The 17197-nt window shown below is 39.1% G+C and overlaps 1 protein-coding gene across 1 annotated transcript in view; it reads left to right on the forward strand.

Annotated features, from left to right (window-relative positions):
• Positions 1-17197, forward strand: part of LOC113883749 (cytochrome P450 3A24-like) — a 50116-nt gene that overhangs the window by 13457 nt on the left and 19462 nt on the right. Inside the window, exons 4-7 of the mRNA XM_027527713.1 lie at positions 4223-4322; positions 7568-7681; positions 7929-8017; positions 11107-11255. Coding sequence (XP_027383514.1) covers positions 4223-4322; positions 7568-7681; positions 7929-8017; positions 11107-11255 — 452 coding nt within the window. The remainder of the gene's footprint in view (positions 1-4222; positions 4323-7567; positions 7682-7928; positions 8018-11106; positions 11256-17197) is intronic.

A 17197-nucleotide genomic window follows, 5' to 3' on the forward strand; every position in this document is an offset into this window, starting at 1 on the left:
GAAGAGTCGGACACGACTGATCAACTTCACTTTCACTTTTCACTTTCCTGCATTGGAGAAGGAAATGGCAACCCACTCCAGTGTTCTTGCCTGGAGAATTCCAGGGACAAGGGAACCTGGTGGGCTGCCGTCTATGGGGTCACACAGAGTCGGACACGACTGAAGCGACTTAGCAGCGGCAGCAGCAGCAGCAGCATATATATATCCCCTCCCTCCTGAACCCCCTCCCATTTGCCTCCCCATCCCACCCCTTTAGATTGATACAGAGCCCCTATTTGAGTTTCCTGAGCCATATAGAAAATTCCTGTTGGCCATCTATTTTACACGTGGTATGTAAGTTTCCATGTTACTCTTTCCATACATCTCACCCTCTCTACTCTCCCCATGTCCATAAGTCTATTCTCTATGTCTGTTTCTCCATTGCTGCCCTGTGAATAAATTCTTCAGTACCATTTTTCTAGATTCTGTGTATATGCATTAGTGTACAATATTTATCTTTCCCTTTCTGACTTACTTCACTCTGTATGATAAATTCTAGTTCAACCACCTCATTAGAACTGACTCAAAGGCATTCCTTTTTATGGCCGAGTAATATTCCATTGTGTATATGTACCACAACTTCTTTATCCAATCATCTGTCGAGGGACATCTAGGTTGCTTCCATGTTCTAGCTATTGTAAATAGTGCTGCAATGAACAATGGGGTACATGTGTCTTTTTCAATTTTGGTTTCCTCAGGGTATATGCCTAATTGTGGGATTGCTGGGTCATATTTTATTCCTAGTTTTTCAAGGAATCTCCATACCGTCTTTCATAGTGGCTATATCAATTTACATTCCCACCAACAGTGCAAGAGCGTTCCCCTTTCTCCACACCCTCTTCAGCATTTGTTGTTTGAAGACTTTTTGATGAGGGCCATTCTGACCTGTGTGAGGTGATATCTCATTGTAGTTTTGATTGGTGTTTCTCTAATAATGAGTGATATTGAGCATCTTTTCACATCATGATTAACTTTCTGTAATATGGTTTGTGTTTTAGCTGTTGGAAGACTGTGCTTCTTCTTGCTTCTGTCTTCCCTCTGATGGCTGAGGCCAAGAGGCTTGTATAAGCTTCTTGATGGGAGGGACTGGCAGTGGGAAAAACTGGATCTTTCTCTGGTGGGCAAGGCCTTGCTCAGGTGGTTGTTTGGCTTGAGGCGACCCAGCCCTGGGTCTACAGGCTCTATGGTAGGGTTAATGGTGACTTCTAAGAGGGTTTATGCCAAAGGGGAACTTCCAGTGCCCCCGTCCCTGTGGTGAGCCCCTGCCAACCCTCTCCTCCACAGGAGGCCCTCCAATACTAGCAGATACTTTTGGTTCAGTCTCCTGTGGGGCCACTGCTTCTCTCTGGGTCTTGGTGTGCACAAAATTTTGTTTGTGCCCTCCAGAACTGGAGTCTCTGCATCCCCTGGTCCTCTGGAAGTCCTATAATCAAATCTCACTGGCACTCAAGGCCAGATTCCCTGGGGATACCCAGTCCCTTTGTCAGATCCCCAGGCTGGGAAGCCTGATGTTGAGTTCAGAACCTTGGCAACAGTGTGAGAACTTCTTTGGTATTGTTCTCCTGTCTGTGGGTCACCCACCTGGCAGGTATAGGATTTGATTTTATTGTAATTGTGTCCCTCCTACCTTCTCGCTGTGGCTTTTTTGTCTTTGGATGTGGGTATCTTTTTTTGGTGGGTCCTAGTATCCTCCTGTCAATGGTTTTCCAACAGCTAATTGCAAATTTGGTGCTCTTGCAGGAGATGAGCACATGTCCTTCTACTCCACCATCCTGAAGTGGAAGCCTGCACTTCTCTTTTGACCTAGTTATTCCATTGCTGAGAATTTATTTCAGGGATATACTTGCACACATGCATAAGTAAATCTGTATAAGGACATTTATTCCTGCTCCAGAAGAATGAGGCAGCTCTATGAGTACTCCTATGGGTTTGTAAAATAAAGGCTAAACACCTCCCCCCATATGATCACATGATTCTCTTTTAGTTAAAACCCAAAGTCCTTTATTTAAATTTTGGCTTTCATATGTCCTTTGGGAAAAGATATGGGAGTTATAGGTAAACATAATGGGAAATCGTTTCTGCTCAGCTTTTTACTTTCTCTACAAGTGCAGAGTTTTTTTTTGTTTTTTTTTTTTAATTTTCAGGTAAAGTTTTCTGATAGAATTGTATTCAATGATTGTTTTATCTACTGTTTTTCTGACTTTGAGGAGATGTGGGGTATATATATCTAACCCGAGTGTGTCAGGTGGGCTTTAGGAGCTGTTGGAGGTTTAATGAGAACAGAGGGAGAGGTGTCATGTGGTGCTTCTTTGCCAAAAGCAAATGGCAGAGGCTCTGCCTGTCCAGACCTCTTCATCTTCTCTTATCAAGTTTTCAGAAACCATGGGACCTTGCTAAGTCGTTATGGCCCCAAAACTCAGCCTGCTTGAGTGGAAAGAATACATAGCACTGGGACACCACTGGCCCAGCTCCAGCTGCCCCTCCAGCATTTAGTACCTGTGAGCTCGGGCTGGAGTCCCTTTTTCATGGTGGATCCCAGTTCTCTCTTTAGAAAATGATTCTCAGGTTGGATGTGAATGAGGAGCACCTGGGAGAGCTTGTTATAAATTCGGACTTTGACCCCACTCATCAGTACACCAAATCAGTATGATCTGAGGTGGGTTCAAAAATCTGAATTGGAACGGGTAGGGAGAGAAAGTATTAAGGCTGGAGTGACACCATGGATATAAAGGGTCACCCCAAACCACTGTCTCTTCTCCACCCAAGTGTTGTTGCAAAACCATGATGGGAAGAAGGGAATCATCCAAGTAACATGGTCAGTCAGGTGGAAGAGCAGATTAAGTGCCTCCTCAATCCTTCCTAATACTGCTTCAGCACTAAGTGCTCTTGACACCCACTTACACCCTCTGAGTTTTTTTTTTTAATATAAATTTACTTATTTTAATTGAAGGTTAATCACTTTACAATATTGTATTGGTTTTGCCATACATCAACATGAATCCACCACGGGTGTACACATGTTCCCCATCCTGAACCCCGTTCCCACCTCCCTCCCGGTACCATCCCTCTGGGTCATCCCAGTGCACCAGCCCCAAGCATCCTGTATTCCTGTATCCTGCATCAAACCTGGCCTGGCGATTCATTTCATATGGGTGGGATGATTTGGGAGAATGGCACCCTCTGAGTTTTAGAACAGATTTTGGAAATGGGCAGAAGTAAGTGCAGTGTTTCTCTGCAGTCTTTACATGTAATCACAAAGCCATTTGAAATTCTTCTGTGGAGTTAAAGGAGGAATAGGGAACATGGAGAAAATCTTCCAATTCATTCTAGCCATTGCAAGTGATTGACAGTGAAACCAAAATGTCAGAAGACAGTGTAAATAACTCAGAGTAAACCGCATGCCAGTGGCCATTCCCATGAACGGGCATCCTGACAGGAGATGAGGTCAAATGGTGACGTGTCACATCTGAGGAGTCAGCTTTGTGTGATAAGTGGGTCAAACGTGGGCCTGCCTAGCTGGTGATGGATGTCACCTACGTGGAGCCCGAGGCCCACGGGACCCATGTAATGAAAGAAAATATTTAGAAAATGAATTAAGTAGGCTCCTCTGAAAGTTTTTTCTCTTTTTCCTTTTGTTCAAATTATCCTAAACTTGATGCTACCAAGGATATCTCATTATTTAAAATATTTCCTTAAAATTATAAACTAGCAAGAAAATTTTAGACAATAAGGCAAAAAAACTTTCATAATCCCACTGTCACTGGTAGAGCATTCCAAATCTCCCTCCATTTGCAGATACTTTGTTACATATTTATAATCAATGTGTCTACAGTTTTCATCTAATATTATATGCATTTTCATACTTTGGGTATATCTTCAAAAATGACTGAGTAGATTGACTCTCCTTAATTATTTTTTAATTTTCAAATAATTTACTTCAACTATTTACTAAGATAACTTCCTTTTTGACAATGAAATATATTAAACCTATAAATATTATGGAGAATGTTATAGGAAATACCCATGTCCCTACCGCCTACAATTAACAATGTTTTCATGGTAGTTTTAACTATGATCTTAGAAGGATAGATGATGTAATAGTAGGATGAACATCTGGACTTCCAGGTGTGGTTTCACCTGCAAAATGGCTCATTAAATTTAATCAACTGTTTTCCCTACACAGGATTTTTGAAGGTAAACAACCTCTGTTGGTTATCACAGATCCAGACATGATCAAAACAGTACTAGTGAAAGAATGTTATTCTGTCTTCACAAACCGGAGGGTAGGCATCCATTTTTTTTAATTTAAAATTTATTTGTTTCTAAGATATGCATTTTGAAATATATTATAAATTCATAGGATGTTGTCAAAAGAGAAAAATACAAAGAGACTGCACGTCATGTACCTTTTGTCCTGGTTTTTCCAATGGCAATACATCGATTAATCAGAATACAATTTCAAAGCAGAAAATTGACACTCATACTATTCATGGAGCTTATTCTGATTTCATCAGTTTCACGTTCACTCATTTGTGTATGTTTTGCTCTATGAAAATGTGTCCTAGATGTAGATTTGTGTAGTTACCATGACAATCAATGTATAGAACTGTCCCATCCCTACACGACTCCCTCTTACTATTCTTTTACAGTCATGGCTTGTACAGCTTGCTTTTTCCTCTTATCAAGGTCTTTAGCAAACATTGTTCTTTAAATTTTGATGAATGATTTATCAATTTTCTCTTTTATGGATTTTGCCTTTGTTGTCAAGTCCAAAATATCTTGACCTAGCCCTAGGCCCTGAAGATTATCTCCTATTTTTTCCTAAACATTAAATCACTTTATGTTTTACATTTAAGTCCATGATCCATTTTATGTTAGGTTTTGTGTAATGTATGAGGTTGTCTTTTTTTTTTCTTTTGCATCTAAATGTCTGATTTGCTCCAGCACCATTTATGGAAAGACTATCCATTAAAAGTAATTTATTTATTTTATTTTTTGCTCCCCTGGGTCTTCATTGCTGTGCTCAGGCTTGAGCCTGGCAGTGGGCAGGCGTGTGGCTGCAGAGGTTAGCTGTGGGCAGGTGTCAGTACAGTTGAGTGACAGTAGTAAGGACTGGCTTAGGCATCTGAGCATCTGCAGGGCCCTCCGATGGTGTTTTGCACATGTGCATTGAAAAAGATTGGCTGCTGGTGTGGATCCTGGGTCCACATAGCATCAGCAGTGGCACTAACTGGGCAGCTCTAGTGTGGTTGGAGGCAGTAGGGTAGGACTCCTGCAACTGCCTTAACACCATGAATGTTGAATTAAAGGTGGCTGATTGATCAGTTGATTGGGAGAAAGGCTACACGCACTGGTCAGTTTCAGTGGGGTCAGAAGCTGCACATGGCTTTTCCTTTCCCTTTCCTGTCCCTTCCCTCGCCTCTCCTTCCCCTGCCTGCCATCTCTTCCCTTTCCTGCCCCTTCCCTCCCCTCTCCTTCCCCTGCCTGCCATCTCTTCCTGGACAATCCAGTCCTAAACCCGAAGGTGGGCCACAGAAGGTGGGCAGCCTCACACATCAGGGTGGGGCCAGAGAAGGAGGACAGTGGCTCCAAGTCAGAGACCGAGTAGGGAGGGGAGGGTGTCCACAGGGATGGCAGCTGGGCACGGGTGAGGGAACCCAAAATACTCACTTGTGGGTGTAGCCTGTAGGGTGAGGGGGCATCATGAGTGGAAAGGGATGGATCATGGATTGGGTCCATAAAGGAGGATTGATCAAGTAATACAGAAAGGATGATGGGAGCCAGCATTCTCACTGTTGGAGAAGAAGTCATAGTTCAGAGACTGAGAAACTAGACTAAACCCTGTGAAGTCACTGACTGAACTATCCATGTAAGTCCATGCTTTTCTGTGTAATAGATGATAGCAGGCCAGATGATATAGACAGATGACAGATAGATGCAGATATAGACAGACAGGTGTGTGTGTGTGTGTGTGTAGCTACAAAAGCACATAATATACTGCTTTCCACTGATGTAGTATAGACACCTGAGCAGCTGCAGGGGTCTGGGATGGGGTTTTGCACATGCCCAGCCTAAAATATTGGGGCTGGCAGCCGGTGTGGGTCCTGGGTCTCAGGGTGTCGTTGGCTGGAGCATCTCTGTTGGAGCTGAGGGGGAAGACAGGACTCAGGAAATTGGAGTCTGCTAATGTAGTACCCTGGGGAGTGATCAGCACCAAAATTTTCAGAGGTTGTTCAATGAATATGCTGGCAGTTGGTTTCATCATAGCAAAGTTTCTGGGGTTTTCTACAGAGCAGGATACAGAGAACCGTAGTCACTCCTGCTGCGTGGTTGACACTGGTAGTCCCTGCCCTTCTTCTTTGTTCCTAGTTGTCTCTGGTTGTCTCGGCTCGGCTCGTCTCTGGGTGGGGTGAAAGCAAAGCAGGTCATTTGTGCAATGTTCTGAAAGGCTGGAGAAACTCGTCACTCTTCCTGTTGTCTCTTTTAGTTTTTTTTTTTTTTCCAGCAAGGGGAAATGTCTCAAGCTGTGGAATTTCCTGTTGATGCTGAGCAGTGCTGGCTTAGGGGAAGGGATGATGCAAACAAAATTAACTATTCTCCTTACTCTCTCTGCGAGTTGTTTTCAAGTGTGGTCTGTTATATTGCTGACGCTTTTTAGACCTACTTTCATTTGCTGTGAGCTGTCCAATTGTGAGACAACAAAGGCTGGAGTCTCCTACTCTGCCATCTTGGTGATGTCACCTTAGTATTTCATCATTAAAGTGATGTTAGCTGTAGGTTTTTTGTAGATGCTCTTTATCAAGCTAAGGAAATTTGTCTTTCTTGTTTGTGAGCTTTGTCAAAAATGAGTGTTGGAGGTATCCATTTTAAAACAAAATATAAATTTGAAAGATTGAGGAAATTTTAAAACAGGTTGGCTTCATAATCCTGTCCCAAGATGAGAAATAGAGTTATCTTCTTTACCCTTCTATTCCTGGGGGAAAATGTAGGGGGAAATATTTTCCATATCACTGAGTAATTTTTTCAGAATAGCAAGTAGATTCCTAATCTTTTGTGTAGGTAGTACTAAAAAATCCCCACCATATCAGCACATTCCTTTTCAAGTTGGTCAGCCTGTAAATATATGTAAATACAGAAGTAATCTGAGGCAAAATGCAGTCTGCCAAGGCTATCTGGCTGGCTGTCACCAATCCCTTCTCTGCATAGCCCCGGAAGATGAACTAGACCTTATTCCCTTCTATTCCCCTGGAAGAACCTTTCTGTACTACATGGGTCATTTGCGTTTAAAAGGAGATTGGAATATGAAGGCTGGAAACCACGTGAAGTGGCCAAATGTCCACCACCTTCGCAGGAACCTAGACATTCAGGATAAATGTTTATTGTTCATCTAGCATAGGGCCTGGTACTGTGTAGATAGTCACTAAAGATTTGTTGAATACACTGTTCCCAAATTATTAGCAAATTTTCCACAACTGTTGAGACTTCTAAAACTTAAGTAGGGTAAAATGTGTTTTGCTTTCAACTCTAGGTTTTTGGTCCATCGGGAGTTATGAAAAATGCTATTTCTGTGGCTGAGGATGAACAATGGAAGAGAATACGGACATTGCTGTCTCCAACCTTCACCAGTGGGAAGCTCAAGGAGGTAAAAGAAAAGGGTTTTCCATGAGCAACTTAAAGAATAAGGTAGAAAATAAATTCATAGTCCCTGTCCAAGGAGTGGTGTGCCAAATTTGAGTCTCCTAAAATGGTTTTCATCTTCATATCCTAAAAGAGACCTCATCAGATTCATAATAAAATGTCACTTATGCCTCCATGCCCGTGAAAACCACGTTCTTCTAAAACTTGAGTCTCCACATTTAACTTCCAGTGCTGTTGTGTTTTGTGTCTAGATGTTCCCTATCATTGGGAAGTATGGAGATGTGTTGGTGAGGAACCTGAGGAAGGAAGCAGAGAAAGGCACGTCTGTCGACATTAAAGAGTAAGTAGGGGTGAAGCTGCTGGTCCTCTGAGCTCCACTGAGACCCTTGTGTTTCCTGCCTTGGAGCCTAATTCCTACTGCTGACTTACTCTAGTGACCAAACAGAAGTAAGTATATGGTTTACAACTCTGACCGGCCACCCGAGAATGAGTGGTGGCTCATGAAAGTATCAGAAGGTATCTTCTGTGTACATGAGCCAGGGTTAAATTATCTGCTTAACTGTCACCTTGAATATTCTGGGAAACAAAAATACACAGTTTGGTCTCAAGTCAGGGAGCATGATGCCTCCATCTCTGTTGGTTTTCTCAAGATTGCTTTGGCTATTTGTGGTCTTATATGGTTCCATATAAATTTGAGGATTATTTGTTCTAGTTCTGTGAAAAGTAACACAGGTGTTTTGATAGGGACTGCATTAGATCTATAGATTGCTTTGGGTAATATGGGCATTTTAGCAACATTAATTATTTCTTTCCATGTACATGCGGTATCTTTCCATTTCTTTGTGTCATCTTCAATTTCCTTCATTGTTTCATAGTTTTCATAGTATAGGCCTTTCACCTCCCTGATTAAGTTTATTCCTAGGTATTTTATTCTTTTTGATGTGATTTTAACAGGATTGTTTTATCATTTTCTCTTTCTGGTAGTTCTTTATTATTGTATAGAAAGGCAACAGATTTCTGCATATTAATCATGTACCTGCCACTTTACTAAATTCATTTATTCTAGTTTTTTGGTAGAACTTTAGGGTTACCTATGTAAAGTATTATTTCATCTGCAAATAGTGATAGTTTTACATGTTCCCTTCCAATTTGGATGCCTTTTATTTCTTTTTCTTGTCTGATTAGTGTGGCTAGGACTTCCAATACTACATTGAATAGAAGGGGTGAGAGTGGGCATCCTTGTCTTGTTCCTGATTTTAAAGAGTATGGGCACAAAAACAGACACATAGATCAACTGAATAAAATTGAGAGCCCCAAAATAAACCTGTACACTTAGAGCCAATTAATCTATGATAAAGGGGGCAAGAATAAACAATGGATTAAAGACAGGAAAACTGGACAGCTACACGCAAAAGAATGAAATTAGAACATTTTCTCACACCCTATACAAAAACAAACTCAAAATGGATTAAAAACCTGATTGTAAGACTGGAAACCATAAAAACATAGAAGAAACAATAGGCAGAATGAATGTTCTTTGACATAAATCATAACTGTACATTTTTGGATTTGACTCTTAAGGCAAAGAAAACAAGAGCAAAAATAAACAAATGGTACCCAGTTAAACTGAAAAATCTTTTGCACAACAAAGTAAATTATTAATAAGATGAAAAGACAACCTGGTGAATGGATGGGAGAAAATATTTGCAAATAATATGATAAGAGGTTAATATCAAAAATATATAAATGTCTCATACAACTAAAAATCTGAAAAACAAACAACCCAATGAAAAATGGGCAGAAAATCTTAATAGACAATATTGTAAAGTAAAAAATAAATAAATAAAAATATAACAGTTGTTCAAAAAAAAAAGAAAAAAAAATAGACATTTCTTCCATGGAAGATATACGTTGAAATGATGCTCAACATTGCATATTATCAAAGAAATGCAAATCAAAATCACAAAATCACCCACCACCTGTAAGAATTACTATCATCAGAAAGTTTACAAATAGCAAATATTGGTGAGGATGTGGAGAAAAGGAAACCCTGGTATAAGGCAGTAGACATGTAAATTGATGTAGGGGAAACCATATGGAGGTTTCTCCAAAAACTAAAAAGAGAACTGTTTTGTGTGTGCTCAGTTGCTCAGTCGTGTCCAACTCTTCACAACCCCGTGGACTGTAGCCCACCAGGCTCCTCTGTCCATGAGATTTCCCAGGCAAGAGTACTAGAGTGAGTAGCCATTTCCTTCTCCAGGGGATCTTCCTGATCCAGGGATCAAACCCAAATCTCCTGCATTGCAGGCAGATTCCTTACTACTGAGAGACCTGGGAAACCCGAGAACTTTGATATGATGCAGCAATTCCACCCTGGGTATATATCCAATGAATATGAATACACTAATTTGAAATCATACATGTTTTACATCAGCATTGTTTACAATAGCTAAGATATGGAAGTAACCTAAGTATCCACTGACAGATGAATAGATGAAGAAGATGTGGCACGTGTGCATGTATACACGTGTGTGCACGCACACACACACAAGAAATATTACTGAGTCATAAAAAAGAATGAAATTCTACTTTTACAATAACATGCATGGACCTAGAGGGTATCATGCTAAGTGAAATAAGTTAGACAGAGAATGAAAGTATTGCATGTTATCATGTGTATGTGGAATCTAAACATAAGATGAATAAATATCAATATATAAAACCAAACAGACTCACAGTGTAGAAAACAAACTGATGGTCATCAGTGGGGAGTAGGAAGGGGCGTGCAAGATAGGATAGAGGATTAAAAGGTACAAATTGCAATGTATAACATAATTGTGCTACAGGGGTAGATTGTACATAACAGGAATGTAGTCAATATTTAATAATAACTTTAAATGAAGTATTTAAAATAGCTCTTCTACCCCTGAAACTAATGTGATATTCTGCTTTTGCGCTAAAGGGGAATCAGCTCTGAGCACAGGTTCTGCGGTGAGCTGAGACCCAGATCAATGTCCCCTTTCTTGACTCCCCAGGAAGAGTGAATTTGCTGCCTTTGCTCTGCTCAGACACAGTCCATATACACCTTTAATGCCCATAGTCAAAGCACACTATGTACTTTGTCAGATTATGGGTTCTGTTCTTCTGTGATTGAGCTCCTTGAGTTTGGGGTGGGCGTCTAACTTGCCTTAGTGTCCCCATCCCCCCAGCACGGGGGCAGTTGCAGCATTCACACTCATACACACCTCAGGAGTGAGTGATAGTAGCAGACAGTCTTCCATGATCCAGCAGGTGGTTCTGAGAGAGTGTGGCTCTTGACCTGTCTTGCCTGGGCATCTGATTTTATATGATTTTCTTGTTGACTGTGTTGGATATGGATAGTCAGCTGGTCCTGATTTTAACTGTCTGTGTCTGTCTTTCTCTACTCAGCATCTTTGGAGCCTACAGCATGGATGTGATTACTAGCACATCATTTGGAGTGAATATTGATTCGCTCGGCAACCCACAAGATCCCTTTGTGGAGAATGTCAAGAAGCTCTTAAGATTTAGTATCCTCGATCCCTTTCTTCTCGCAGTAGGTAAGTATCCTACTACATTTCTTTTTCTGTATTCCTCCCTCCATCCCTCCTTCCCTCTCATTCTTTCTTTCTCCCTTCCTTCCTTCTTTTTCACAGGTTTATTGAGATATAATTCACATACCATCAATTCACCCACTTAAAATGTACAGTTCAATGGTTTTACAACTAAGTGTCATCGATGGATAAATGGATTCAGAAAACGTGGTGTACACACACACACACACCAGAATACTATTCAGCCATTAAAAGGAAGGAAATCCTGCCATTCGCAGCAATGTGGCTGGATCTCAGTGGAGGGCATTATGCTCAGTGAGATACGTCAGACAGAGAAAGGCAAATACTTACATGATGAATCCATAAAAAGAATCCAAATTCATTGAAAAACAATGTCAGATTTTTGGTTTCCAGAGACAGGGTTTGGGAGATAGGAGAATTGGATGATGGTGGTCAAAAGGTACAAATTTCAGTTATTACTTAAATAAATACCCCTAGTGTAATATGCTTATAGCTATCCAGTTGTCTCAGCACCACTTGTTGAAAAGCCTATTTTGTCTCCATTAAATGGTCTTGGAAACATTTTCAGTGTTCAGTTGACCATAGGCATGTGGGTTTATTTCTGGACTCAAAATTTCTATTCCATGAATCTGTATGTCCATCCTTAGGCCAGTGCCACATTGCCTTGATTAATGTAGCTTTATGGTAAGTCTTAAAATCAGGAAAGGTGAGTCTTTTAACTTTATTATCTTTTTCAGAAATATTTTGTCTTCTATGAGCCCCTTGCAATTTCACATGAATTTAATCTAAGATAGTTTCTTCAAAGAGGCCAGCTAAGGTTCTGATAGGGAATGTCTTATATCTGTTGATGTGCCATCTTGACAATGTGAATGTTCTGATTCATGAACATGGCATGTTTTTCACTTATTTACATCGTCTTTAATTTAGTTCAACAAGGTTTTGTGGTTTTCAGAGAGTAAATTTTACATATCTTTTATTTTATTCCTACTTATTCTATTCTTTTTGGTGTTACCATTAAGTGGAATTGTTTTCTTAATGTCATTTTCATTTTATTTATTGCAATGTATAGAAATACAATTGATTTTGTATTTTGATCTTGTATCTTGAAACCCTGCTGTACTTCTTTATTTTTTCTAATAGGTTTTTAGTGGCTTCCTTAGGATTCCCTGTATACAAGATCATGTTATCTGATGAGTTTTAGTCTTCATTTCCTATATGGATATATTTTGTTTAATTTTCTTGACTAATTACTTCTTGTTAGAATGTCAGGTACAGTTTTGGATAGAAGTGGTGAAAACGGCTTCCTTGTCTTAATTTTAGAGAAAAGCATCCAGTTTTTCACTATTAAATATTAGTGTTAACTATGTTTTTTTCATAAGTTCCTTTTATCAGGTTGATGAAAGTCCCTCTGTTCCTGTTTGCTGAGAGCTTTTATCACAAGGGGGTTTTGGATTTTGTCACATGGTTCTTATGCATCTATCAGATCATCATGTGGTCATTGTTTATTACTCTATTGAAATGGCATATTATACAACCTTGCCTTCCTGGGATAAAGTGCACTTATACATGATGTATACATCTTTTTATATGTTAGTGGACTCAGTGTGCTAGTATTTTGTTGAGGATTTGTGTATCCATGGTCATAGGATGTATTGGTCTATAGTTTTCTTTTCCTGTTATATCTTAGTCTTTTTTCTCACTCTGGGTTAATACTGGCCCTCCAGAATGATTTTCAAAGTGTTCTATCATTTTCTATTTGCTGGATGAGTTAGTGAAAATTTGGTATTAATTCTGTAATTATTTGAGTAGTATTCAGCATTAAAGCCATCTGGACCTAAGCTTTTCATTGTCAAATTGTGGGTTGTTTCTTGATTATCAAATCAAACTTTGTAATTCTTTTTTTTTTTTTTAAACTTTACAATGTTGTATTAGTTTTGCCAAATATCGAAATGAATCCACCACAGGTATACATGTGTTCCCCATCCTGAACCCTCCTCCCTCCTCCCTCCCCATACCCTCCCTCTGGGTCGTCCCAGTGCACCAGCCCCAACCATCCAGTACCGTGCATCGAACCTGGACTGGCGACTCGTTTCATATATGATATTATGCATGTTTCAATGCCATTCTCCCAAATCTCCCCACCCTCTCCCTCTCCCACAGAGTCCATAAGACTGATCTATACATCAGTGTTTCTTTTGCTGTCTCGTACACAGGGTTATTGTTACCATCTTTCTAAATTCCATATATATGCGTTAGTATACTATATTGGTGTTTTTCTTTCTGGCTTACTTCACTCTGTATAATAGGTTCCAGTTTCATCCATCTCATTAGAACTGATTCAAATGTATTCTTTTTAATGGCTGAGTAATACTCCATTGTGTATATGTACCACAGCTTTCTTATCCATTCATCTACTGATGGGCATCTAGGTTGCTTCCATGTCCTGGCTATTATAAACAGTGCTGCGATGAACACTGGGGTACACGTGTCTCTTTCCCTTCTGGTTTCCTCAGTGTGTATGCCCAGCAGTGGGATTGCTGGATCATAAGGCAGTTCTATTTCCAGTTTTTTAAGGAATCTCCACACTGTTCTCCATAGTGGCTGTACTAGTTTGCATTCCCACCAACAGTGTAAGAGGGTTCCCTTTTCTCCACACCCTCTCCAGCATTTATTGCTTGTAGACTTTTGGATCGCAGCCATTCTGACTGGTGTGAAATGGTACCTCTTATAAGTCTATTCACATTGTCTCTTTCTTTTTAAGTAGTTTCTTTTTAATAATTTTTCCAATTAATTTATTTATTTTAATTGGAAGATAAATCCTTTACAATACTGTGATGGTTTTTGCCATACATCAACTTGAATCGGCCACAGGTATACATGTGTCCCCTCCATCCTGAACCCCCTCCCACCTCCTTCCCCCTATGTCTCTCTGGATTATCCCCAAGTACTGGCTTTGGGTTCCCCACTTCATGCGTTGAACTCGCACTGGTCATCTATTTTACATATGGTAATGTACATGTTTCAATGCTATTCTCTCAAATCATCCCACCCTCGCCTTTTCCCACTGAGTCCAAAAGTCTTCACTTTAGATCTGTGTCTTTTTGCTGTGCTGCAGTAGGATCATTGGTACCATCTTTCTAAATTCAATATATATGTGTTAATATACAGTATTTGTCTTTTCTTTCTGACTTACTTCATGTTGTATAATAGACTCCAGGTTCATCCATCTCACTAGAACTGACTCACATGTATTCCTTTTTTATAACTGAGTAATATTCCATTGTATATATGTACCTCGACTTGCTTATCTGTTCATCTGCCAATGGACATCTAGGCTGTTTCCATGTCCTAGCTATTGTAAATAGTGCAGCAGTACATTGGGTACACGTGTCTCTTTCAGTTCTGGATTCCTTGGAGTGTATGCCCAGCAGTGGGTTTTCTGGCTTTTATTCCCAGGTTTTTAAGGAATCTCCACACTTTTCTCCATAGTGGCTGTACCAGTTTGCATTCTCACCAACCATGTAGGAGGTTTCCCTTTTCTCACCCTCTCCAGCATTTATTGTTTGTAAACATTTTGATGATGGCCATTCTGACTAGTATGAGATGATACACTAGTGTGAGTGTGGTTTTGATTTGCATTTCTCTAATAATATGTGAAATTGAACATCTTTTTATGTGTTTATTAGCATCTGTGTATCTTCTTTGGATAAAAGTCTGTTCAGGTCTATTCTTTACTTTTTGATTGGGTGTTTATCTTTCTGGTATTGAACTGCATGAGCTGCTTATATATTTTGGAAATTAATTCTTTGTCAGTTGTTTTGTTTGCTATTATTTTCTCCCATTCTAAGGGCTGTCTTTTCACCTTGTTTGTAGTTTCCTTCATTGTGCAAAAGCTTTTACATTTAATTATATCTCATTCATTTATTTTAGTTTTTATTTCCATTACTCTGGGAGGTGGATCACAGAGGATCTTGATGTGATTTAAGTCAGAGTGTGTTCTGCCTGAGTTTTCTTCTAGGAGTTTTATAGTTTCTGGTCTAGGCTTAATCCATCTTATTTTTATGTATGGTATTAGAAAGTGTTCTAGTTTCATTCTTTTACATGTAGTTGACCAGTTTTCCCAGCACCACTTGTTGAAGAGACTGACTTTTCTCCATTGTATATTTTTGTCTCCTTTGTCAAAGATAATGTGTCTATAGGTGCATGGATTTTGTCTCTGGACTTTCTATTTTGTTCAATTCATCTATATTTCTGTCTTTGTGCCAGGACCATACTGTCTTGATGACTATAGCTTTGTAGTATAGTCTGAAGTCAGGAATGTTGATTCCTCCAGTTCCATTCTTTTTTCTCAAGATTGTTTTGAAAGTATTTCCTCTAAAATCAGGAACAAGACAAGGGTTCCCCCTCTTACCACTACTATTCAACATAGTTTTGAAAGTCCTAGCAACAGCAATCAGAGGAAAAGAGATAAAAGAAATTCAGACTGGAAAAGAAAAAGTACAACTCTCACTGTTGGCAGATAACATGATCCTCTACATAGAAAACCCTAAAGATACGATCAGAAAAGTACTAGAGCTAATCAATGAATATAGTAAAGTTGCAGGATATAAAATTAATACACAGAAATCCCTTGCATTCCTTTTACTCAGCTATTAAAAAGAATGTATTTGAATCAGTTCTAATGAGGTAGATGAAACTGGAGCCTATTATACAGAGTGAAGTAAGTCAGAAAGAAAAACACCAATACAGTATATTAATGCATATATATATGGAATTTAGAAAGATGGTGACAGTGACCCTATATGCGAGACAGCAAAAGAGACACAAATGTATAGAACAGACTTTTGGACTTTGTGGGAGAAGGCGAGGGTGGGATGATGTGAGAGAATAGTATTGAAACATGTATATTATCGTATATAAATAGATCGCCAGTCCAGGTTCGATGCATGAGACAGGGTGCTCAAGGCTAATCCACTGGGATGACCCTGAGGGGTGGGATGGGGAGGGAGGTGGGAGGGGAGTTCAGGATGGGGAACACATGTACACCCATGGCTGATTCATGTCAATGTATGGCAAAAACCCCTATAATATTGTAAAGTAATTAATCTCTAATTAAAATAATTAATTAATTTTTTTAGAAAAGAAAAAAAAAGATATAACCACCTGGAATATTTTCACATTTCCACCTTTATTATAGCTAAACAATAATAAAACTCAACACAGTGAAGTACTTTTCAAATGTTAATTTTCATAGTTTGCCAAACATATAACAATGCTCCACCTTTAATGTTCCTACCATTTCATTTTACTTGTTCTAACAAGTACAGAGAATGATGAATTTAACTAAGAATGATTTCAGATTAACTTCTCTAACATAAAGCACTCAACTTTTATAATATATGTAGAGCAAGTATAATAAGCACTGAAATATGTAATTGCTTTTTAGGAAATATTTGTTTCCAATTTAGGTTTCAAAGTAATGTGGAAGACTAAATTATATCATTTTTAATGGCTTTCAGGTAAAGCTCTCAGGATCAGTAGTAGATTAAGAAATAGAAGCACAATTATAGAAAAAAGAAAAATAAACTTCAAAAGGACCGGACCTTAGGCTGTACCATTATTCCATAAACTACAAGAAGACCACACCATTATTACTGAAGTAATATTATTAGTCATGCTTTATAATATTCCTGTATACAGCTAGTTATTCTCTGTTATAACATTTGTAAGTGTAGATTTTAATTCCAGGTTTTTGTTTTTATAATCAACAAATAAATGCATATATGTTCATGTTGGGGAAAAAAAAAGAAATCCCTTGCATTCCTATACACTAACAATGAAAGATCAGAAAGAGAAATTAAGGAAACAATCCCATTCACCATTGCAATGAAATAATAAAATACTTAGGAATAAATTTATCAAAAGAA

The sequence above is a fragment of the Bos indicus x Bos taurus genome, chromosome 25 (assembly GCF_003369695.1).
Source record: "Bos indicus x Bos taurus breed Angus x Brahman F1 hybrid chromosome 25, Bos_hybrid_MaternalHap_v2.0, whole genome shotgun sequence".
NCBI classification, from domain to species: domain Eukaryota; kingdom Metazoa; phylum Chordata; class Mammalia; order Artiodactyla; family Bovidae; genus Bos; species Bos indicus x Bos taurus.